Genomic DNA, 25,137 nt, shown 5'->3' with positions numbered 1-25,137 from the left:
ACTGTGTTCCCCCGCGTTCCCGCTGAAAAAAAGCCCTGCGAGATGTAAAGGAGATCTCTGCCGGTAGATCTAAGTGATCTAACAAAAGCTTGTTTATTAAAACGAGAGCAGAGATAGCTTTGGGCCTCTCATAATCTTAAATAAGGTGCAATAGTGGACTGGCAGCCAATGGGCAGGGGCGGTGGAGGAGGGGAGTATACCCCGCTCCAAAGATGCTGCTTGCAGGACTTTTTCTAACGTCCTGCAAGCGCACCGCTCCAGTGTGAAAGCTCTCTGGATCTCACTTTGGGGTGGCAGGGGAGGCGTTTTTCAGGCACTTTACAGGCGTTATTTTTAGCCCTTTAGCGCCTGAAAAACGCCTCAGTGTGAAAGGGGTCTAATGGAGATGAAATGGGGAAGACATGTTTGTAGTCCTTGATGACAAGCTTTTATTGATACAGTGGAGCAGGGAGCGTAGCCACCAGGACAGGGGGGTGTATTGGCTGCAGAATTGCCCTGAGAAAATAAAGGGAAAAGGCATGAAAAGTGAAAACAAATGTAGCCACCACACCTGAGGACTGCAATATAGGACATTTTTGTTATTGGAAATTTAAATGCACTTTAAATCTTGTAACCAGGAGCCATCTTGTCAGTCATGTATACTGGGTCCATTTTGTAGAGCTCTTAGGGCCGTTCCAATTTAGAGGTTCCTTTTGTTATGGTCTTGTGGGCGGAGACCATTTTGTTATGGTCCTGTAGGCGGAGGCCATTTTGTTATGGTCCTATCGGCGGAGACCATTTTGTTATGGTCCTGTAGGTGGAGACCATTTTGTTATGGTCCTGTGGGCAGAGGCCATTTCGCTATGTTCCTATCGGCGGAGGCCATTTTGTTATGGTCTTGTGGGCGGAGGCCATTTTGGAGAAGCCCTGACATATAGTTCTACATTCACAAAGACCATTATGTTGTAGTTCTGACATGAGATCTCTTAATTTCAGTACTCAGCGAAGGTCCCTGAAAACGCTGTGGGGTATGAGGTTGCGCTCCTGACGGTTACAGATGGCGACACCCCCAACACAGACGCCTGGACAGCCGTGTATAAGATTGTTAAAGGCAATGAAGGAAACCTATTTGGTATAACTACAACCCCAGATAACATGGGTCAGCTGACAACGGTGAAGGTAAGTTCAATGTGGTTGCCGTACACAAGGGTGTGCTTATTAAGTCTTCGGTCTTTCCCTGGGAGATCTCCTAAGAGTCAGCCAGGCAGGCTGGTGCAGAGAGTTACCCTGGAGGGCTAGTGAAGGGGGCTGCTGCAGCCAGGAGGGCTGGCAGGGTCTGAAGACTGAAGTTGCTGGGACCAGTGACCACAGAGAGGAAGTAATGTGAAAGTACAAGCTGTGTCACTCTATTGTTCTACACTCATGTGAGTCCCTGCCTGTAATGGGCCATTGAGTGACAGCTGCAACAAGCAAGTGTGTGCTGGAGGAAGACGTTGGAGCTGTAAATAGAGACTGTATATAGACTGTCCATAGAGACTGTATATAGACTGTACATAGAGACTGTATATAGACTGTACATAGAGACTGTATATAGACTGTACATAGAGACTGTATATAGACTGTCCATAGAGACTGTACATAGACTGTACATAGAGACTGTATATAGACTGTCCATAGAGACTGTATATAGACTGTCCATAGAGACTGTATATAGACTGTCCATAGAGACTGTATATAGACTGTACATAGAGACTGTATATAGAGACTGTATATAGAGACTGTATATAGAGACTGTATATAGAGACTGTATATAGAGACTGTATATAGACTGTCCATAGAGACTGAATAAAATGGGGTTCTGCGCAACATCTCACACAGACATGGTAAGTGCAAAATGTGTGAATACAATAAGTTAATAAAACAGGAGAGCTCACAAGCTCAATATGTGGATGAATCAAATAAAGGTACAAAAAAGTCCCAAAAGATGTGAATAAATAAGTGATAATATCACAAAGGGAATAATAAAGTGATAAGTGCCAAATAGTCCTATATTAAATGAAATCAAGAGGCTGCCCAAATGGAACTGCTGATGTTGCCGAGTTTCCACTTAGTGAGATAGGGGTTGTTGACCGATGTATGCACACATCCCTCCCTAGGCTCACAGGACTCTTACCTCAAGATCAGTAGTAAGGGGCATCCAGTATAAGCCTCAGTGGCAGTCTTCTATGAGTGATCTCAGCCAGTCCTCCTGAACCGCAGATACACGTCCCTCAGCTAATCCAGGCAATGCTCGTACCAAATTAAAAAAGGGGGAACAAAAGGAGGCTCCAATCGTGAAATACTGTAAGGCTCAGGGGTATTTAATGTTGAAAAAACCTGTGCTTACATCAAAAAACAACAAAAGATCGTGCAGCAAATTTAAAACGAGCGGCGTCCACAGCGCCAGCTTACGTCACTCCAGGTGTATGTCCGTCCGTCCAATCCCTACGCGTTACGACACGGGATCACGTGTCTTCATCTGGGGAATCACTTGTATCACTTGTAGACTTGCATTGGGATCTGCACTGGTTATCTCCTCTAAGCAGGAAGCAGAGCCTGCCTATGTAATGCCCAATAATAATAATAATAATAATAATAATAATCGATGCACGAGATCGATCGGCTATAAGGCTTTGAGGTTTAGCCGTCAATCAATCATTTCCTCCTGATTGCAGGGACTGGACTTTGAGACGAAGAAACAATACATCCTGTTGGTAGCGGCCACCAACAAAGCCGGATTTTCTGTACCGCTGGTAACTTCTACCGCCACCGTCATGGTGGATGTGGAGGATGTGAATGAGGCTCCGATCTTCGTACCACCAGTGAAGAATGTCACTGTCCGGGAGGATCTGCCGAGCGGCCAAGAGGTGGCGTCCTACACGGCTCAGGACCCCGACAAGATGCAGATTCAAAAGATCACGTAAGTGGTGATTGTAAGATTTCCGACACTAAAACCCGACAACCTTCTACATCTTGAGTGAGTGAATGACTTGTATAGCGCTACACATGCAAACTGAATGTCTTTCTGGCTGGTGCGGTCATTTACCCCGTAGGATCTCAACACGCTTGGGACACACATATATACATACTGGGCCAATTAACCTACCAGCATGCCTTTAGAGTGTGGGAGGAAACCGGAATACCCAGAGGAAACCCACGCATGCACAGGGAGAACATGAAAACTCCAAGCAGATGGTGTCGCGGTTGGGATTCGAACCAGCGACCCTATTGCTGCTAGATGAAAGTGCTAACCACTACACCTACATCATCCATCATCCTTCACATTTCTACATCTTCCCATTATAAAGCGCCCGCCATGCAGCTCTGCCTAAGGCCTCACCCAAAAGCTTGATACAGCCACAGCTGGTGACGTTGGTGGGCAGGTCTCTGCCAGCCCAGTAAAGACCAATGCCGGCCAAAGTGGTTTATTTAGTTTTGAATACATTGGGAAAGGATTCCCGGCGGACTTTTTCCCGGTGGACTTTTTCCGGTCGTGTGTATGCTGTAACGGACTGAAAAGAGCAAATCATCTCTCGCCAAACTTTTACTAACACGAGGATCAGCAAAAGCAGCCCCAAGGGTGGCGCCGTTGGAATGGAACTTCCCCTTTATAGTCCCGTCACACGTGGTGACGTCGCCGCGCTTTGGACGGGGGCGGGATTTGGCCTGAAGGTGTGTCTGCAAGGCAGCCTGAGAGGAATCCCGTCGGGAAAAACGTTGTTTATTTTTAATGCCGAGAGAACGGGTGGTGTGCACGAGGCGTATTATGGGTTTTATTTCTGTGTGTCCCAGATAAGGAGACCCCCTCACTTCATTTCACCTCAATGGGGCCACAAAACCAAAAACACCTGCCGTGCTACCCCCATGGGAGCCGATGGATAGCATGAGTCCTCTATTCCTTGCCTGGACCCTCTCAAGAACCTCAGCCCCTCTCACACACCATGTAGAATGTGTAGCACTACCCCCGCAGGGGCCGCTGATAACTGGTTCCCATACTCCTGCACAGCCAGGCAACATGCATTTTTCACTTCCATCCAGACACAAGGAACAGTCTTTTTCAAGCTTGGCTTTGTTGTTTTATTAGGGGTAATAACATGGATGGGGAATAGGAATTATGGAATATCCAGCTTGACTGACACACTAAAAGGGGACAACTCCCCCCCCCCCCCCCCCCCCCGTGTACAAAACTCAGAACTGTCCTCCTCCCCAGACACTGACAGGCTTTGGTGATCAAAAGCAAAAGTCCCTCAAGGACTAGAAACTCTCCGTCCCCTTTATATAATAACACAGTGTGTTGTGATCTGCAGACAGGAGTATCTCCACCTCCTCCATAGAAACTGCTCCCAACTCTACCCACTAACTTCTAGAAGTTTCTCCAAACTTCCAGATCCAGGGAGAGGTACCTTCCTCTATAGAGCCACCCAGCCTGACCTGCAGTAAGGAATTTGTCTGTACTAATCTAGTAGCACACTAGAGGGCGCCACAAAAATATAAAGTCTCAATATCACAGGAAATTACGGAAAGTTACACTTGGCACTCCGCAGTAACGCTTTGTCAGAGAAACAAGAACTAAGCAAGTAAGTAAAAGTAATAACTTAATATATTGTCACTAAACAAGGTTGGTAACAAAGTATAAAACTGAATGAACAATGGAGGTAACACACAGGATGAGGAGTAATAAGGAGCCGGACATAGGTGTGCGCAGCCTATAGCATTAGGGTGTGCACCCCAACATTTACATACATATGCGTGTGCATGTATACTAACAGTGTCAGTACAGCAATGGACAGTGTCAGTAGGGCAGAGATTGGTGTCAGTAGGGCAGAGATTGGTGTCAGTAGGGCAGAGATTGGGGTCAGTAGGGCAGAGATTGGTGTCAGTAGGGCAGAGATTGGGGTCAGTAGGGCAGAGATTGGTGTCAGTAGGGCAGAGATTGGTGTCAGTAGGGCAGAGATTGGTGTCAGTAGGGCAGAGATTGGTGTCAGTAGGGCAGAGATTGGGGTCAGTAGGGCAGAGATTGGTGTCAGTAGGGCAGAGATTGGTGTCAGTAGGGCAGAGATTGGTGTCAGTAGGGCAGAGATTGGGGTCAGTAGGGCAGAGATTGGTGTCAGTAGGGCAGAGGATGGTGTCAGTAGGGCAGAGATTGGTGTCAGTAGGGCAGAGATTGGGGTCAGTAGGGCAGAGATTGGTGTCAGTAGGGCAGAGATTGGGGTCAGTAGGGCAGAGATTGGGGTCAGTAGGGCAGAGATTGGGGTCAGTAGGGCAGAGATTGGTGTCAGTAGGGCAGAGATTGGTGTCAGTAGGGCAGAGATTGGGGTCAGTAGGGCAGAGATTGGTGTCAGTAGGGCAGAGATTGGTGTCAGTAGGGCAGAGATTGGTGTCAGTAGGGCAGAGATTGGGGTCAGTAGGGCAGAGATTGGTGTCAGTAGGGCAGAGATTGGGGTCAGTAGGGCAGAGATTGGTGTCAGTAGGGCAGAGATTGGGGTCAGTAGGGCAGAGATTGGGGTCAGTAGGGCAGAGATTGGGGTCAGTAGGGCAGAGATTGGTGTCAGTAGGGCAGAGATTGGTGTCAGTAGGGCAGAGATTGGTGTCAGTAGGGCAGAGATTGGGGTCAGTAGGGCAGAGATTGGTGTCAGTAGGGCAGAGATTGGGGTCAGTAGGGCAGAGATTGGTGTCAGTAGGGCAGAGATTGGGGTCAGATAGGCAGAGATTGGGGTCAGTAGGGCAGAGATTGGTGTCAGTAGGGCAGAGGATGGTGTCAGTAGGGCAGAGATTGGTGTCAGTAGGGCAGAGGATGGTGTCAGTAGGGCAGTGTAAGTAGATTTTTTTTTTTTTTATTAATTTTTTTTTTTATATATATATATTTTTTACAATTTTTTATTACATTTTTTATTATTATTATTATTAATAATGGGCTAGATTCAGGTAGCCTGCCGTAAGTTTGTGCGGGTGTAGCGTATGTTATTTACGCTACGCCGCCGCAATTTAGAGAGGCAAGTGCAGTATTCACAAAGCACTTGCTCCGTACGTTGCGGCGGCGTAGCGTAAATCTGCCGGCGTAAGCGCGCCGAATTCAAATTCTGAAGAGATGGGCGTGTTTTATGTAAATGAAACATGACCCCACATAAATGACATCTCTAACGAACGGCGCATGCGCCGTTCGTGAAAGAATTCCAGTGCACATGCTCGAAATTACGCCGCAAATCGTCTGCTTTAGACGTGAACGTAATTTACGCAAAGCCATATTCGAGAACGACTTACGCAAACAACGTAAAATTTAAAAAATTCGACGCGGGAACGGCGTCCATACTTAACATTGGCTATGCCTCATATAGCAGGAGTAACGTGACGCCGGAAAAAGCCTTACGCAAACGACGTTAAAAAATCCGCCAGGCGCACGTACGTTTCTGAATCGGCGTATCCAGCTCATTTGCATATTCTACGCTGAAATTGACGGAAGCGCCACCTAGCGGCCAGCGTAAATATGCACCCTAACATACGATGGCGTAGGAGACTTACGCCGCTCGTATCTTAGCCCAATTTAAGCGTATCTGGTTTCCAGAATACGCGTAAATTTACGACGGCATAGATTCAGAGTTACGACGGTGTATTTATTGATACCCCAGCGTAACTCTCTCTGAATCTAACCCATTGTCTTTTAGGGTCCTTTCACACACACGGACCGTTCGTCCGTTCATTACAAGTCCATTAACGGACTTGTAATGAATCCCTATGGGATCGCGTCCGTTAGTGGATGGAGCATCCGCTAGCGTCCGCGTCTGCGGTTATTACCGCTAGTCTGCGGTAATAACAGCATAAGCTGGGGAGCCGTTTCAAGGCACCCCGGTATTATCTGCAGTCCTAACTCTTGTAAATTTATGAGAACCTCCAAAGTAGAAGCACATGCATTCTAACGGATAGGTAGAGGGTAGGCGAGCCTGGAGGGAGGGAGCCCACCCCCCCCTTAAGGACACCTAGCACAATGGCAGCAAAGGTGTCCTGGGCAGTTCCTTTAAGTTGTTCCTCTGCCGGCTATTGTCGGGGTCCTTGAAGAAGCGTTGGTACACTTAATAACACGCTTAGGCTAGGTTCACACCACGATTTTACCATCCGATAAACGGACCGTTAAATCGGATGGAATCGTATGTGACAAAATCGTATGTAATCGTATGTCAAAATTTTCACTAAAAAATCGGATCCTGATTTTAAATAATGCAGCAGCATCCCGGACCTCCTCTCACCGCTGGGCACAGCCCAGCGAATGAGCGGCTGAAGCAGTGACATTTCTTATATAGAGGAGGCAGAGCCACCCGTCACGTGACCCCGCACCCTCTGACGCACCCTCTGCTACATCACTGGGGAAGACCAAGAAGAGGAAAGACCAAGAAGAGGAAAGACCTTTCCTCTTCATGGTCTTCCCCAGTGACGTAGCAGAGGGTACGTCAGAGGGGGCGGGGTCACGTGACGGGTGGCTCTGCCTCCTCTATATAAGAAATGTCACCGCTTCAGCCGCTCATTCGCTGGGCTGTGCCCAGCGGTGAGAGGAGGTCCGGGATGCTGCGCTGGATGGATCTTCACATCGCCGGAGCGGAGATCACCCGACGCTGGATCTTCTCATCGCGGGAGATCACCCGCACCCGTCGCAGGATCAGGACAACGCTGGAAGCCGGGAACGAGTGGATTTTTCAGCGCTGGAGTTTTTTTTTTTTTTTTAATAAAGGACTTTATACTTTTGTGTCAGTGTGTTTTTTTACAATACTTTTTACTTCCTTCGTGAAATGGTAGAGGTACAGTGTACCCCATTACCATTTCACACAGGGGGGGGGTCAGGATCTGGGGGTCCCCTTTGTTAAAGGGGTCTTCCAGATTCTGATAAGCCCCCCGCCCGCAGACCCCCACAACCACCGGGCAAGGGTTGTGGGGATGAGACCCTTGTCCCCATCAACATGGGGACATCCTCCCCATGTTGAGGGCATGTGGCCTGGTGCGGTTCAGGAGAGGGGGGGGCCGCACTCTGTCCCCCCCTCTTTTCTGCGGCCGGCCAGGTTAACGTGCTCGGATAATGGGTCTGGTTATGGATATTTACCGGGAACCGCACGTCATTTTTGTTTTAAATTGACGGCGGGGTTCCCCTGAATATCCATACCAGACCTAAAGGGTCTGGTTATTGAATTTGCGGGGACCTCCGTTCGGGTTCGCTCAACCCTAGTAATAAAAAAATCGGGTACGATTTATCACACAGTCATCCGATTTAGTACGATTTACATTGACCACAATATAAAAAAAAAAACGGACACGATTGTAATACGATTTCAAATCAGGACCAAAAATCGTGGGCAGACACGTTTTTTGATACGATTTTAAATCGTATTAAATCGTATGCGGATCAAATCGGATGCACTTGGGGACCTAAATTAATGAATGGCAGTGAATGGATCCGTTTTGCCATACAGATTTGTACGATTTTAAAGTTAAAATCGTGAGTAAAAAACGGATGACAAAATCGTGTTGTGAATGCACCCTTAGTAAACCAGCATACAGTATGGTGGCAGTAGGTGTGTAACATACATATGGCACAGGGGCGGTACCAATGGGGTATAGGTGCAGAGCGGAGCATCAAAGGACATGTTGTAGCCCAGCACCTGGTTACACCTGGAGTGAAGGATTGAAACTTCTCACAGGGGACAGGAAGTGAGTGAAATGTTTCCTCGCTTTACCCAAAGCCAAAAAGAAAGTTGCTGAATTTTGTGATGTTTTATAGTTCCAGAATGTCCAATGAGAAGATTTAGGAAAAGGCGAGGAATCCCCCAATGTGGGGCTGTTGAGGCAACAATAGTTAGAGTAGAGTATTTTATACAAAATGATTTTATTTGTCGAGTAGAAAATAACATATATAACAGAATGGTTTTAAAAACAAATGGCATAAAGATACAAGTTGAAAAATGATCCACAATGTAAGTCCAATGGTCCATCTTATATCTGATAAAGAGATGCGTGAAATGTGAACCCCGCCCCAAATACGGCACGTCAGACGTTGGTCATGACAAACTTTTTACCTGTTTTCCTGCAGCTATAAGATAGGTAATGACCCGGCCTGGTGGCTCAGCGTGAACCCGGACAATGGAATCATCACAGGAAACGGACAGTTAGATCGAGAGTCCGTGTTTGTGAAGAACAACGTTTATAAAGCCATCGTCTTGGCTGTGGACAATGGTGAGTGTTCCTCAAGTTTCCGACGTCTCCGAGGACATCTGATGGTTTCTGGACGTTGCAGATGCTGTAAAACAATCGCCATACAGAATGTGGATTTCTTTAATATATATTTTGGTTCCTCCAGGTTCTCCCCCAACCACCGGGACCGGCACCCTTCAGATCACACTTGAAGATGTGAATGATAACGGACCGGAGCTGGAATATCGAGACGCCGTATACTGCCTGAAGAATCAGGACCCCCTATCTATTAAAATTATTGACAGAGATCTGCCCCCCTTTACAGCCCCCTACAGGGCGCAAGTGAGCCGCGAAGCTCGTGACAACTGGACGATCGACGTGCAGAATGATCGTAAGTTTCCACACGTCGGTTATAGATATTTGTGTGCGCATGCGCAGGGTTCTCATGGCTGGTAGAACATTCTAGATCAGGGTAGGCGACCTTAGAGAGATGGAGATCTACTTGAACAATACTGATGACGTTACACTCAGAGTGCAGGGATCAGGAGTGCGTTACGCTCAGAGTGCAGGGATCAGGAGTGCGTTACACTCAGAATGCAGGGATCAGGAGTGCGTTACACTCAGAGTGCAGGGATCAGGAGTGCGTTACACTCAGAATGCAGGGATCAGGAGTGCGTTACACTCAGAGTGCAGAGATCAGGAGTGCGTTACACTCAGAGTGCAGGGATCAGGAGTGTGTTACACTCAGAGTGCAGGGATCAGGAGTGCGTTACACTCAGAGTGCAGGGATCAGGAGTGCGTTACACTCAGAGTGCAGGGATCAGGAGTGCGTTACGCTCAGAGTGCAGAGATCAGGAGTGCGTTACACTCAGAATGCAGGGATCAGGAGTGCGTTACACTCAGAGTGCAGAGATCAGGAGTGCGTTACACTCAGAGTGCAGGGATCAGGAGTGTGTTACACTCAGAGTGCAGGGATCAGGAGTGCGTTACACTCAGAGTGCAGGGATCAGGAGTGCGTTACACTCAGAATGCAGGGATCAGGAGTGCGTTACACTCAGAATGCAGGGATCAGGAGTGCGTTACGCTCAGAGTGCAGAGATCAGGAGTGCGTTACACTCAGAGTGCAGGGATCAGGAGTGCGTTACACTCAGAGTGCAGGGATCAGGAGTGCGTTACACTCAGAGTGCAGAGATCAGGAGTGCGTTACTCTCAGAGTGCAGAGATCAGGAGTGCGTTACACTCAGAATGCAGGGATCAGGAGTGTGTTACACTCAGAATGCAGGGATCAGGAGTGTGTTACACTCAGAGTGCAGGGATGAGGAGTGCGTTACACTCAGAGTGCAGGGATCAGGAGTGCGTTACACTCAGAGTGCAGGCATCAGGAGTGCGTTACACTCAGAGTGCAGAGATCAGGAGTGCATTACACTCAGAGTGCAGGGATCACTAAGACCTGTAGAGTGTATATTGTTTCCCTCTTTGAGAAATTGTTGTTTTTTTTTGTACAGAATTTCTGATTAAGCCAAGCAGGGAACTGGCTGAAGACATGTATATTATACCCGTCACTATCGCCGATGGCGGCGATTTATCCAACACAACTATGCTGAAAATGCAAGTGTGCCAATGTACAACCGAGAATAACTGTGACAGTCCGAAGGTATTGGCTGGAGGTCTGGGCATCCCTGTCATCCTGGGCATCCTCGGGGGTATCCTGGCTCTTCTCAGTAAGTAGTATTAGTGCTCGGGGGAGGGGATGGGGGGGGGGGCGACTCCCACGGCCTACGGGGTATCCTGGCTCTTCTCAGTAAGTAGTATTAGTGCTCGGGGGATGGGATGGGGGGGGGGGCGGCTCCCACGGCCTACACATTCCCTTCATCTGCTGGCCATAGATAGGGGGACTGCGACATTGCGGTGGACACATTTGACACTAAGTGACACTTTTTACACCTTTGTGGTAACCAGTGACACCAATACAGTGATCAGTGCTAAAAATATGCACTGTCACTGTACTATTGGGGTTAAATGTGTGCCTAACAAGTGTTTTCTCACTGTGGGGGAGGGGCTTTTTCTAAAGGAAGGCTGAGATTCCTGTCTCTGATTTGCAGGAACACAGGATCCACGTCTTCCATACTGAAAGAACGGCGATCTGCCTTGTTTACATAGACAGACCGCCATTCTGCCTTTGTACAGAACGATCGGCGGGTACTGGTGGACATCAAGTCCGCTGGAAAACCGGGGGCAGATAGTGTCCTCAGTCCGGGGACAGGCTTAGTCCGGGGACAGTGTCCTTAATCCGGGGACAATCCCGGGGACAGACGTGGTCCGGGGACAAAACCGGGGACAGACGTGGTCCGGGGACAGTGTCCTCAATCCGGGGACAAAACCGGGGACAGGCTTGGTCCGGGGACAGTGTCCTCAATCCGGGGACAATCCCGGGGACAGGCTTAGTCCGGGGACAGTGTCCTCAATCCGGGGACAATCCCGGGGACAGACGTGGTCCGGGGACAAAATATGTTTTTGGGGGATATTTCTTACAGCAACAAGTAAAAAATATTGCTTTTTTTCAAAATTGTCTCTATATTTGTTTATAGCGCAAAAAATAAAAAGAGGCGATCAAATACCACCAAAATAATTTTTAGCAGTGATTTACTGTCAATTTCGCAGCGCTATTCGACTGCTAGCGGGTGAAAAAGGGTTAAAACCGCAGCGGCGCTTTGCGGGCGGTTAGGAGGCGCTGCCTATTGATTTTAATGGGCAGGCGCGCTTTAGTGGGGGGGGGGGAGGTGTATTCACCGCTCTCACAGCGCCTTAAAGATGCGGCTAGCAGGACTTTTTTTTACCGCCCTGCCAGCGCATCGCCCCGTGTCGGGGGTTTCACATCGGAGTGAATGGAGCCGCTTTTTCAGGGAGCTATTTTCAGCGTTATAGCACCTGCAAAAAGGGGCCTGGTCAGGGAGGGGGTAAATTCTTCCCGGGCTGAAGTGGTTAAATGGAGACTTGGCACAAGAGCAGGAAGCCTATAGAGATCAGTGGTGTAATAATAATAATAATAATAATATAATAATAATAATAATAATAATATAATAATAATAATAATATAATAATAATAATAATAATATAATAATAATAATAATATAATAATAATAATATAATAATAATAATAATAATAATAATAATATAATAATAATAATAATAATAATAATATAATAATAATAATAATAATAATAATAATAATAATAATATAATAATAATAATATAATAATAATAATAATAATAATAATAATAATAATAATATAATAATAATAATAATAATAATAATAATATAATAATAATAATAATATAATAATAATAATAATAATATAATAATAATAATAATAATAATAATAATAATATAATAATAATAATAATAATAATAATAATAATATAATAATAATATAATAATAATAATAATAATAATAATATAATAATATAATAATAATAATATAATAATAATAATAAAATAATAATAATAATAAATAATAATAATATAATAATAATAATAATAAAATAATAATAATAATAATAATAATAATAATATAATAATAATAATAATATAATAATAATAATAATAATAATATACTAATAATAATAATAATAATATCCGGTTCTGACGTTAGATACAAACATTTGCCGGTTCTCCGTGGATCTGGAATAACGATGTGTCTCCCCTCCCCCCATAGTACTGATTTTGCTGCTTCTGCTGTTTATGAAGGAACCTCTTCTGCCTCTCAAAACGCGTCAGCAGGAAGGCGGCGAGGAGGAGAATCAGGTGCGACACATTCGGGTTTATTGCTGAATTTCCTCTTTAATGTCTGGAGGTCTGGGGCAGATTTACCCCCTTCACCCCCCCCCCCCTTGTAGCCCCCCTTTGGGTCAAATGTTAAATTGTTGTTTAGAACAGACGGCTTTCCTCTTCCTGAGGGCCAATCACACGATGGGCAGAGATAATATCGCGCCATTCCCCTCGCTCCCGCATGTCACTGCACCGACGCGTCTCTGCAGTGATAGGAAGGAAGTGTCTGTCTGTGCACTTCAAATAAAGTTTGTTAAAAAAAAAAGAAGCAATGTGACAGAATAAAATGTGCTACTGCACCACTTTAGGGCTGCCCTTACCCCCGGGGACACTTCCTGCCCTTACCCCCGGGGACATTTCCTGCCCTTACCCCAGGACCACTTCCTGCCCTTACCCCCGGGGACACTTCCTGCTAGGGTTGCCACCTCATCCCTTTAAAACAGAACACATATGAATTACACGGTTCTGAGGCTAATTTAATTTAGATAAGGTTCCACTTGAGTTCAATTACCACCTTAATTAGCCACAGAACCTGTGTAATTCATATGTGTTCTGTTTTAAAGGGATGAGGTGGCAACCCTACTTCCTGCCCTTACCCCCGGGGACACTTGCTGCCCTTACCCCAGGACCACTTCCTGACCTTACCCCCGGGGACACTTCCTGCCCTTATCCCCGGGGACACTTCTTGCCCTTATCCCCGGGGACACTTCTTGCCCTTATCCCCGGGGACACTTCTTGCCCTTACCCCCGGGGACACTTCCTGCCCTTACCCCCGAGGACACTTCCTGCCCTTACCCCCGGGGACACTTGCTGCCCTTACCCCAGGACCACTTCCTGACCTTATCCCCGGGGACACTTCTTGCCCTTATCCCCGGGGACACTTCTTGCCCTTACCCCCGGGGACACTTCCTGCCCTTACCCCCGAGGACACTTCCTGCCCTTACCCCCGGGGACACTTCCTGCCCTTACCCCCGGGGGACACCCATCCAGAGCGCTCTCTCTGCTCTTCCTCCCCATCACATTTTAGATCAGCCATTCTCTCTGTAAGCCTGATTTTAACTTTCAGCTCAGTGGAATTATCAGATCATTTACTTAGAAGGGAAAAAGGTTTTCTCGTATTTTCCTAAAGAACCAGAACTGAGCTTTGTTTTTACCCCCCGCAGGGTTTAGAACTCGGCCAGCTTCCCCCTGGTCTTGATTCCGGCCCTGGGGCCATTTATGATGATGTCACCACAACTCCTCCTTCCCCACCAAGACCAGCCAATCCCGATGAGATCGGAGACTCCATTGAGGAGGTAAGTAGTCATCCTTCCGGCTTCATCTGTAGAAGTGTACAGTGCATGGAGAAGCAGTACAGCCTCATGTTGGGGGTCCCATCACACCCCAGATCAGAGGGAGGAGAGGGGCCCCCATGTGTGGCCCCTGTGTCAGTGTTCCATTCTAGGCGGCCCCCACACTTCACATCCAATACATTATACATCCGACAACGAGCCGAACTCCGCCGGAGGTCCCCTCCCCCATCCTGGGAATGTGCTGCTTTCTTACTAATGTACTTACAGTATCTGACAAAAGTAAGTACACCCCTCAGTCCCATTTCTTGTATCCTTTCATGAGACAACACTGAAGAAATGACACTTTGGGCCAGATTCTCAGTCAGCGGCGTATTTCAGCATCGGCGTAACGTATCCGATTTACGTTACGCCTCCGCAACTTACACGGGCAAGTGCTGTATTCTCAAAGCACTTGCTCCCTTGCGGCGGCGTAGCGTAAATCGGCCGGCGTAAGCCTGCCTAATTCAAATTTGTATCAGGGGGGCGTGTTTTATGTAAATGTACTGTGATCCGACGTGATTGACGTTTTTTTGTGGAACGGCGCATGCGCCGTCCATGTACATTTCCCAGTGTGCATTGCTCCAAAGTACGTCGCAAGGACGTTATTGGTTTCGACGTGAACGTAAATGACGTCCAGCCCCACTCACGGACGACTTACGCAAATGACGTAAATTTTTCAAATTTCGACGCGGGAACGGCGGCCATACTTAACATTGTTACGCCGCACTTATGCCTCATATAGCAGGGGCAACTATACGCCTGGAAAAGCCTAACGTAAACGGCGTAACTTTACTGCGTCGGCCAGTCGTACGTTCGGGAATTCGCGTATCTAGCTAATTTGAATACTCAACGCGGAATTTGACGGAAGTGTCACCTAGCGGTCAAAAAAAAAATGCAGTTAAGATCCGACGGCGTAAGAGACTTACACCTAAAGGATATCTATGCGTAACTGATTCTAAGAACCAGGCGCATAGATACGACGGGTTAGATTAGGACTTACGACGGCGTACATGGCGAGGCGGGGGAGGGGAACCCGTCCTGTTATACCGCTGGATGGTCCCGCCCCCCGCGCTGCAGATCAGTCTCAGGGTCTCAGCGATCTTCTTATATCCTCGGCCATCTTTCTGTAGAGACACAATTCTTTATATCAGATCCTCAGAGAGATCTTTGCCATGAGGGGCCATGTTGTCCTTCCAGTGACCAGTATGAGAGAGTGAGAGCGATAACACCAAATTTATCACACCTGAGACCTTGTAACACTAACCAGTCACATGACACCGGGGGGAAGGGAAAATGGCTAATTTCACTTAGGGGTGTCCTGACTTTTGTTGCCAGCGGTTTAGACATTAATGGCTGTGTGTTGAGTTATTTGTTATACAAGCTGTACACCCCTCCCCCCCTGTACACTCCTCCCCCCCCTGTACACTCACTACACAACATTGGAGATACAAAGTGTAATTTCTTCAGTGTTGTCACATGAAAAGATACAAGAAATGTCACTGAGGGGTGTACTTACTTTTGTCAGATAATGTACCCTTTATCCAAAATCTTCAGGCCGGTCCTCTTCTTCTCCTGGCGCTGGGTGGTGGAGGATGCAGAGGGCGGTGTGATCCCTTTTGTATCATTACAATGGGATGACTCCTATTTAGGGGGAGGGATGACACCTACTCAGGGGCAGGGATGACGCCTACTCAGGGGGAGGGATGACGCCTACTCAGGGGGAGGGATGACGCCTACTCAGGGGGAGGGATGACGCCTACTCAGGGGGAGGGATGACGCCTACTCAGGGGGCGGTGACGCCTACTCAGGGGGAGGGATGACGCCTACTCAGGGGGAGGGATGACGCCTACTCAGGGGCAGGGATGACGCCTACTCAGGGGGAGGGATGACGCCTACTCAGGGGGAGGGATGACTCCTACTCAGGGGGAGGGATGATGCCTACTCAGGGGGAGGGATGATGCCTACTCAGGGGGCGGTGACGCCTACTCAGGGGGAGGGATGACGCCTACTCAGGGGGAGGGATGACGCCTACTCAGGGGGAGGGATGACGCCTACTCAGGGGGAGGGATGACGCCTACTCAGGGGGAGGGATGACTCCTACTCAGGGGGAGGGATGATGCCTACTCAGGGGGAGGGATGACGCCTACTCAGGGGGCGGTGACGCCTACTCAGGGGGAGGGATGACGCCTACTCAGGGGGAGGGATGACTCCTACTCAGGGGGAGGGAGGACGCCTACTCAGGGGGAGAGATGACGCCTACTCAGGGGGAGGGATGACTCCTACTCAGGGGGAGGGATGACTCCTACTCAGGGGGAGGGATGACGCCTACTCAGGGGGAGAGATGACGCCTACTCAGGGGGAGAGATGACGCCTACTCAGGGGGAGGGATGACTCCTACTCAGGGGGAGGGATGACGCCTACTCAGGGGGAGGGATGACTCCTACTCAGGGGGAGGGATGACGCCTACTCAGGGGGAGGGATGACGCCTACTCAGGGGCAGGGATGACGCCTACTCAGGGGGAGGGATGACGCCTACTCAGGGGGAGGGATGACTCCTACTCAGGGGGAGGGATGATGCCTACTCAGGGGGAGGGATGATGCCTACTCAGGGGGCGGTGACGCCTACTCAGGGGGAGGGATGACGCCTACTCAGGGGGAGGGATGACGCCTACTCAGGGGGAGGGATGACGCCTACTCAGGGGGAGGGATGACGCCTACTCAGGGGGAGGGATGACTCCTACTCAGGGGGAGGGATGACGCCTACTCAGGGGGAGGGATGACGCCTACTCAGGGGGCGGTGACGCCTACTCAGGGGGAGGGATGACGCCTACTCAGGGGGAGGGATGACGCCTACTCAGGGGGAGGGATGACGCCTACTCAGGGGGCGGTGACGCCTACTCAGGGGGAGGGATGACGCCTACTCAGGGGGAGGGATGACGCCTACTCAGGGGGAGGGATGACGCCTACTCAGGGGGAGGGATGACGCCTACTCAGGGGGAGGGATGACGCCTACTCAGGGGGCGGTGACGCCTACTCAGGGGGAGGGATGACGCCTACTCAGGGGGAGGGATGACGCCTACTCAGGGGGAGGGATGACGCCTACTCAGGGGGCGGTGACGCCTACTCAGGGGGCGGTGATGACGCCTACTCAGGGGGCGGTGATGACGCCTACTCAGGGGGAGGGATGACGCCTACTCAGGGGGGGGGATGACGCCTACTCAGGGGGAGGGATGACGCCTACTCAGGGGGAGGGATGACGCCTACTCAGGGGGAGGGATGACGCCTACTCAGGGGGAGGGATGACGCCTACTCAGGGGGAGGGATGACGCCTACTCAGGGGAGGGATGACCCCTACTCAGGGGGCGGTGATGACGCCTACTCAGGGGGCGGTCCATGGCGCTCCGCACTCACAGTATGTCCTCAGTCCTCCAGATTTATGGGATGTTAGTGGCTGAGATAACATGGAAGACACACAAATGCCATTTGTAGAAGGAAAGAGTCGGCAGATTTCATGTTCCCAGAGTTCAGGAATCTGAGAAGAACTCTTCACCATATAAGACCTCAAGCGTGCGCCTCAAATCACGGAGGGGTGCGCTCTTGCTGGGCGGTGTGAATGCTGCATCTTCTTTATATAAATGGAGATTTACATTCACAGAGACGGCAAGAGAATGGATGAAAAATGCTGGATTCACAAATCTAATGCAGGATAATGAGGATCCGCCTCCTTCTGTTTGTAGTCCAATGAGATTTAAAATGAAAGTCACATGGCCAATACAAAGCCCCTCCCCCTGAGTGTTGTAGAAGTGTACAGATTATGTGAACCTTAAATTGTATCTGAACTCAGGAGCAGAAAATGTTTCCCCGCCATAAGAGGGAGATTGTCATCTCAATCACAGGGGAGGTGTTTTGTAGTTCTCAGAGTTAGCGTGTAACAGATGGATGATTGATGTTTTTTTTTTCCTTTTGTATTTTTCAGATACAATAAAATGAATGTAAAAAATGACGGCATGGCCCCTCCCCCTCTCCATATGACTCTCTCCTGGTGTTGGACTATGAAGGCAGCGGGTCGGACGCCGCCTCTCTCAGCTCCCTGCACTCCTCCAGCTCCGGCGGGGATCAGGATTACAGCGCTCTGAATGACTGGGGGCCGCGCTTCACCAAGCTGGCGGACATGTATGGAGGAGACGAGGACTAATCTGCACACTGTCACCCTTCAGGAGGTGTCAGCGCCGCCATCCCACAGCACTGTGTACATCGCCAGTATGGAGGACCAATCACTTCTTCATTCCCCATCGCACAGCACTGTGTACATCGGGTATAGAAAATAACCCATCCCCCCCCCTCTACAATAATCCAATTGTGTTGCTTTGCACCCTAAAATGAAGACAGACACATTTTTTTTTTAATTCAAAGGCCCAGAGGTCCCCAGGGCCCGGATGGCTACCCCCCCTTTTTTTTTATGTATTTTTTTTATAAATGTTTATTTTTTATTAAAGGGCCCCGGATGGCTACCCCCCTTTTTTTATAATTTTATTTATTTTTATTTTGTTTTGTAAAGGCCCCCCCCCCCTCTCAATTTCAGGTGGCAGCACCCCCCCCCCCCCATGCCTGAAGCTGTGTAAGGGGCCCCAAAATTCCTGATGGCGGCCCTGCCATCATGTCAGAGAAAGCAGAATCACCAAGGAGGACGAGGGACCCCCCCTCCCCCTCCCATCAGTATTTTGTTGGATCCCCTTTTGCGGTAATTTTGATGGGATGTCTCTACTAACTTTTTACACATCTAGGGCCAGATTCAGAAAGACTGGCGTATTTTTAGGCAGGTGTAGCACATCTCATATACGCTATGCCGCCGTAACTTAGAGAAGCGAGTACCGTATTCACAAAGAACTTGCGCCGCAAGTTACGGCGCCGTAGCGTAAATGGGCCGGCGTAAGCCCGCCTAATTCAAATGATCAAGGCAGTGGGCGTGTTGTATTACAATGAGCCGTGACCCCATGCAAATTAGGGGCCGAACGAACGGCACATGCGCCGTCCGTGGACGTATCCCAGTGCGCATGCTCAAAATCACGTCGGCTAGAATGCCTAAGATACGTCGAACACTGCCTATGACGTAAGCGTAACTTACGCACAGCCCCATTCAAGTACGACTTACATAAACAGCGTAAATTTCGACGGCTGTTCCGACGTCCATACCTTAACATGACTTACCCCTGCTTTATGAGTAAAGTTACGCCGGTCGTACGCCTTACGTAAACAGCGTATAGTAATGCGCCGGGCGCAAGTACGTTTGTGAATCAGCGTATCTAGGTCATTTGCATATTCAAAGCATAAATCAATAGAAGCGCCCCTAGCGGCCAGCGTAAATATGCACCCAAGATACGACGGCGTAGGAGACTTACATCGGTCATATTAAACCAAAATTCAGGCGTAACTTGTTTAAAGAATACCACGCATAGATACGACGGCGCATCTTTTAACTTACGCGGCGATACGCCGGCGTAAAACGTTCCTGAATCTGGCCCCTAGACTTTGGCCGCTCTTCTTTTGCAGAACTGCTCAAGTCGAACCTTCCGCTCCCTCCACATGTTTTCTGTTTCAATGGTTTTTATTCGTCTTTTAAGTAAAGAGCCATCAAATAGAGCAGCGACCAATCCTCGCCTGCTCTGCACGTATTAAAGCGGGGGGTTCACCCTAAAAAAATTCTAACATTACGTCCAGCTCACTCTCTGCATTGACAGTATGCCGATTTTTTTTGCTGTACATACCTTCGTACAGCTATTTTCCCCCACGGCTTCCGGGTAGGGCCTCCCGCGGGAGTGGGTGTTCCTATCCAGCAGGTGATTGACGTGATGACAAAAACGACCTCCCCTCGTCGCATAAGGAGCGTCACAAGTTGCCGAAAGAAGCTGAACGTCGGTGCGCAGGCCCCATATAGCACCGACTTGCCGTTTGGCTTCTTTCAGGAACCCGTGACGCTCCTTATGTGACGGGGGAGGTCGTTTTTGTCATCACGTCAATCACCTGCTGGATAGGAACGCCCACTCCCGCGGGAGGCCCTACCCGGAAGCCGGGGAAGAAAATAGCTGTATGAGGTATGTACAGCAAAAAAAAAAAAAAAAATCGGCATACTGTCAATGTAGAGAGTGAGCTGGACATAATGTTAGAAAATGGTTTTTAGGGTGAATCCCCGCTTTAAGTCGTAAAGAGAAAAATAAAGAAAGAAAAAATAAAATAAACAAACAAAACATAGTAAAGTAAAAGTAGCCCTCCACATGTTTTCTATGGGATTAAGGTCTGGAGGCATGGCTAGGTCACTCCAGGACCTTCATGTGCTTCTTCTTGAGCCGCTCTTTTGTTGCCTTGGCGATGTTTTGGGTCATTGTCATGCTGGAAGACCCGTCCATGACCCATCTTCAGTGTTCTGTCTGATGGAAGGAGGTTCTCACCCAAGATTTGAGGGTACATGGCACCGCCCATCGTCACTTTGATGCAGTGAAGTTGTCCTGTCCCCTTAGCAGAAAAACACTCCCAAAGCATAATGTTTCCCCCTTCATGTATGACGGTGGGGGAGGGTGTTCTCCATTTATGACGGTGGGGGATGGGGTTCTTGTGGGTCATAGTCAGCATTCCTTCTCCTCCAAAAGATCTCGATTTTGGTCTCCTCTGACCACAACACTTTCCCCCAGTTCTCCTCGGAATCATTCAGATCTTCATTATCAGACGGGCTGTACTGTACGGGATGTGATTTCCTGATCAGGGGGACCTTGCGGTGGCGGCAGGATTTCAGTCCTTCCCGGTGTAGTGTGTCACCGATTGTTTTCTTGGTGACGATGGTCCCAGCTGAGATCAGTGACAAGATTCTCCCGTGAAGTTCTGGGCGGATTCCATGCCGTTCTAATGATCATTGAACCTCCACGAGGGGAGATCTCATTAACCGCGTTACTCACAATACAAGGTTCCACTGTATCCATTTGTGGGCCACCTACACCAATCATCTGAGAGATTGTACAGGCCAGGCTCCGCCCCTAGTGACTCCGATACACTATATTACCACGCTTCCCATTGAGCATGGAACTCTTCTCATCTACAATTGGTAGAGGCCTGTTTCTCATCCGCCATGGTTTTGTTTCACCCCAACGTTCTATAGAAGGTGCTTCTGACTTTTTCCACTAGACCGGAATTGGCTCTTTAGCCGCATCCAACAGATGTTGAACTTTACTCTTCTTATATGTTCTGATGCGACAGCCAACATCTATCCGGGACTGAGGGGTATGCGACAGCCAACATCCATCTGAGACTGAGAGGTATGCGACAGCCAACATCTATCCGAGACTGAGGGGTATGCAACAGCCAACATCTATCCGGGACTGAGGGGTATGCGACAGCCAACATCTACCCGAGACTGAGAGGTATGCGACAGCCAACATCTACCTGAGACTGAGAGGTATGCGACAGCCAACATCTACCTGAGACTGAGAGGTATGCGACAGCCAACATCTACCTGAGACAGAGGTATGCGACAGCCAACATCTACCTGAGACTGAGAGGTATGCGACAGCCAACATCTATCCGGGACTGAGAGGTATGCGACAGCCAACATCTATCCGAGACTGAGAGGTATGCGACAGCCCATATCTATCCGAGACTGAGAGGTATGCGACAGCCAACATCTATCCGAGACTGAGAGGTATGCGAGGGCCAACATCCGAGACTGAGAGGTATGCGGCTACCAACATCTATCCGAGACTGAGGGGTATGCGACAGCCAACATCTATCCAAGACTGAGGGGTATGCGACAGCCAACATCTATCCGAGACTGAGAGGTATGTGAGGGCCAACATCCGAGACTGAGAGGTATGTGAGGGCCAACATCCGAGACTGAGAGGTATGCGGCTACCAACATCTTCGGGACCCTGTACCACACTTGGTTCCATCAGGACATATAAGAAGAGTAAAGTTCCACATCTGTTGGATGGGCCAATTCCAGTCTAGTGGGAAAAGTCACAATCACCTTCTTATAGAACGTTGCCATGGTTTTGTTGACCGGTTTCACCCAGATGAGAAGAGTGGGATTAATTGATTAATATTAGTACAAAGAACAGGAGTCTACAGTTCCCTTCTCCATGAAAGGAAGGCGACACTCCCCCCCCTTTTTTTTATCCTAGAGGTGGAACTCTTCCTATTGGAAGTTCAGGAATCTTATTATGATGCAATACTAAAAATGGGTGACTGTATTGGGGATTTGTATGAAGGGTCCTTTTTTGTTTGTTGGTCAATTGTAAACATTTTTAATAAAGATTATAGAAAGAAAAATACAAATGATTTGTTTTGGAAGGCAATGTGAGATAATATAATATTTCTGGAGGTTCTACATATCTGGTTCCTATTCCCGAGATCCTTCAGGCCAATACGTGCAGTTCCATGGTTTTAAAAAGGTACAGAGGAATGTGGCCCCAAGCAGAATCTGCATAGCAAAAGGGCTTGGCTCCAGCCCACCTGGTGTGATACAAGCTTCATTGAAATTGATGATAAAGACGGCCCAGGGCGCATGGAGATGATATGGGCAATACTGCCCCCAGAGACCAAGTATGGCAGGACTGTCAGTAATATAATCTATTGAGGAGTATTGTCCTGTGAACACTACGATTGGTCCAGAAGCAAAGGGGGGTTGGCAATGGGGGTAGTTTAAATGAGTCTGTGACTGAGTTTTGTAAAAAGGGCTGTTTCAGAGAGCTCTTTCTTCTTTTCGCTCCTGGGCTGCTGGTGAGGGCCTCATGGAAGCCTTATGGCTTGGGCCTAAACCATGAGGCCCAGACTCTTTAACATCTGAGCTCATCCAACAAGGATTCTACCTAGAGGACGTGTTAAGTATATGTACAGTTTTATTGTTATAGGCTCTATTAGATATCAGCTGTTAGTATGAAGTATTCCTATTTTCTTGGGAAATAAATGTAACATTGTTTACTAAGAAAATGTATCTGTCTTCATAGCTAACATTATAACATTAGGCCTAGCATACTAGACTGGCTAATTATAGGGACATACAATTGACACATATACGCAATAGCTATATAGGTTACAATAGAGTGTATAGAATTGTAAGTTTTACCTCAATTTGAAGTTGAAGGTCATTTGATGGAGTATTGCAGGAACCCCGGAGGAGTTTTATAGACGGAGGGAGAAGCCCGGACTGTATCTACAAGTATTGAACACAATCAGAAATAACAGACGGATCTTTCATCCCTTTTAAAAGGCGATTTTTATTTTTTGTTTTTTAAATTGTCCCAGAAAGCGCCATGTTAGAGGTCAGTTGAGAAGAACATTGGACACCAGATAATACACTACGAGTGACCCTTCCCGATCACAGAGGTGGTGAAGCATTACAGGGGGCGGCAATCCAAACACTCCGGCGGGACTACAAATCCCATCGGGTCCTGCAAGACTGACAGCCTCAGACATGACTTCCAGAGGCAGAGGAATGATGGGATGTGTAGTTTCCGCACAGCTGGAGGGCCGCCGGTACCGACCCCCCCCCCCCCCCGTATCAAACTCTATACAACTAAATGCACCTCCACCGAGCGGAACACAATACTGAGGATCGGACCGAATCATGTCTAAGAAGGGTCTGTGATGTCACCGAGGTGCAAAGTGAGCCACTGTGATGACCGGGGTCAGCGTCCTCCATGTTCTGTGCCGTCTCACCCCCATCATCCTTATCACCATCACCCCCATCATCATCATCATCATCACCACCTCCATCATCATCATCACCACCCCCATCATCACCACCACCCCCATCATCATCACCACCCTCCTCCTCCTCGGGGTGTACACATCTGTAATGAATATCTATAGAACGCAAGTTAGAAATCGTCCTCCATCTATAGAGTCTGCGGCCTCCGAAGTGCTCAGAAAACGTGTCCTCAGAACGTCTGTCCCGTATATTGGGGTCACTCTCCTCAGAACGTCTGTCCCGTATATTGGGGTCACTCTCCTCAGAACGTCTGTCCCGTATATTGGGGTCACTCTCCTCAGAACGTCTGTCCCGTATATTGGGGTCGCTCTCCTCAGAACGTCTGTCCCGTATATTGGGGTCACTCTCCTCAGAACGTCTGTCCCGTATATTGGGGTCACTCTCAGAACGTCTGTCCCGTATATTGGGGTCACTCAGAACGTCTGTCCCGTATATTGGGGTCACTCTGCTAGGAACGTCTGTCCTGTATATTGGGGGTCACTCTCCTCAGGTCTGTCCCGTATATTGGGGTCACTCTCCTCAGAACGTCTGTCCCGTATATTGGGGTCACTCTCCTCAGAACGTCTGTCCCGTATATTGGGGTCACTCTCCTCAGAACGTCTGTCCCGTATATTGGGGTCACTCTCAGAACGTCTGTCCCGTATATTGGGGTCACTCTCCTCAGAACGTCTGTCCTGTATATTGGGGTCACTCTCCTCAGAACGTCTGTCCCGTATATTGGGGTCACTCTCAGAATGTCTGTCCCGTATATTGGGGTCACTCTCCTCAGAACGTCTGTCCCGTATATTAGGGTCGCTCTCCTCAGAACGTCTGTCCCGTATATTGGGGTCACTCTCCTCAGAACGTCTGTCCCGTAGATTGGGGTCACTCTCCTCAGAACGTCTGTCCCGTATATTGGGGTCACTCTTCTCAGAACGTCTGTCCCCTATATTGGGGTCACTCTCAGAACGTCTGTCCCGTATATTGGGGTCACTCTCCTCAGAACGTCTGTCCCGTATATTGGGGTCACTCTCCTCAGAACGTCTGTCCCGTAT

General features: G+C 48.5%; 1 protein-coding gene across 1 annotated transcript in view; it reads left to right on the top strand.

The window, feature by feature from the left end:
* Positions 1-18,667, top strand: part of LOC120922023 (cadherin-1-like) — a 58,699-nt gene extending 40,032 nt beyond the window's left edge. The window contains exons 9-16 of the mRNA XM_040334559.1: positions 976-1,158; positions 2,694-2,938; positions 9,089-9,231; positions 9,356-9,580; positions 10,695-10,910; positions 12,906-12,994; positions 14,182-14,313; positions 18,371-18,667. Of these exons, the coding sequence (XP_040190493.1) occupies positions 976-1,158; positions 2,694-2,938; positions 9,089-9,231; positions 9,356-9,580; positions 10,695-10,910; positions 12,906-12,994; positions 14,182-14,313; positions 18,371-18,544 (1,407 nt within the window). The 3' untranslated portion in view covers positions 18,545-18,667. The remainder of the gene's footprint in view (positions 1-975; positions 1,159-2,693; positions 2,939-9,088; positions 9,232-9,355; positions 9,581-10,694; positions 10,911-12,905; positions 12,995-14,181; positions 14,314-18,370) is intronic.
* The last annotated feature ends 6,470 nt before the right edge of the window (positions 18,668-25,137 follow it).

The sequence above is a fragment of the Rana temporaria genome, unplaced genomic scaffold (assembly GCF_905171775.1).
Source record: "Rana temporaria unplaced genomic scaffold, aRanTem1.1, whole genome shotgun sequence".
In the NCBI taxonomy this organism is placed as follows: Eukaryota; Metazoa; Chordata; class Amphibia; order Anura; family Ranidae; genus Rana; species Rana temporaria.
The sequence above is the reverse complement of the archived record's forward strand: the minus strand, read 5'-3'. Positions and strand labels throughout refer to the sequence as shown.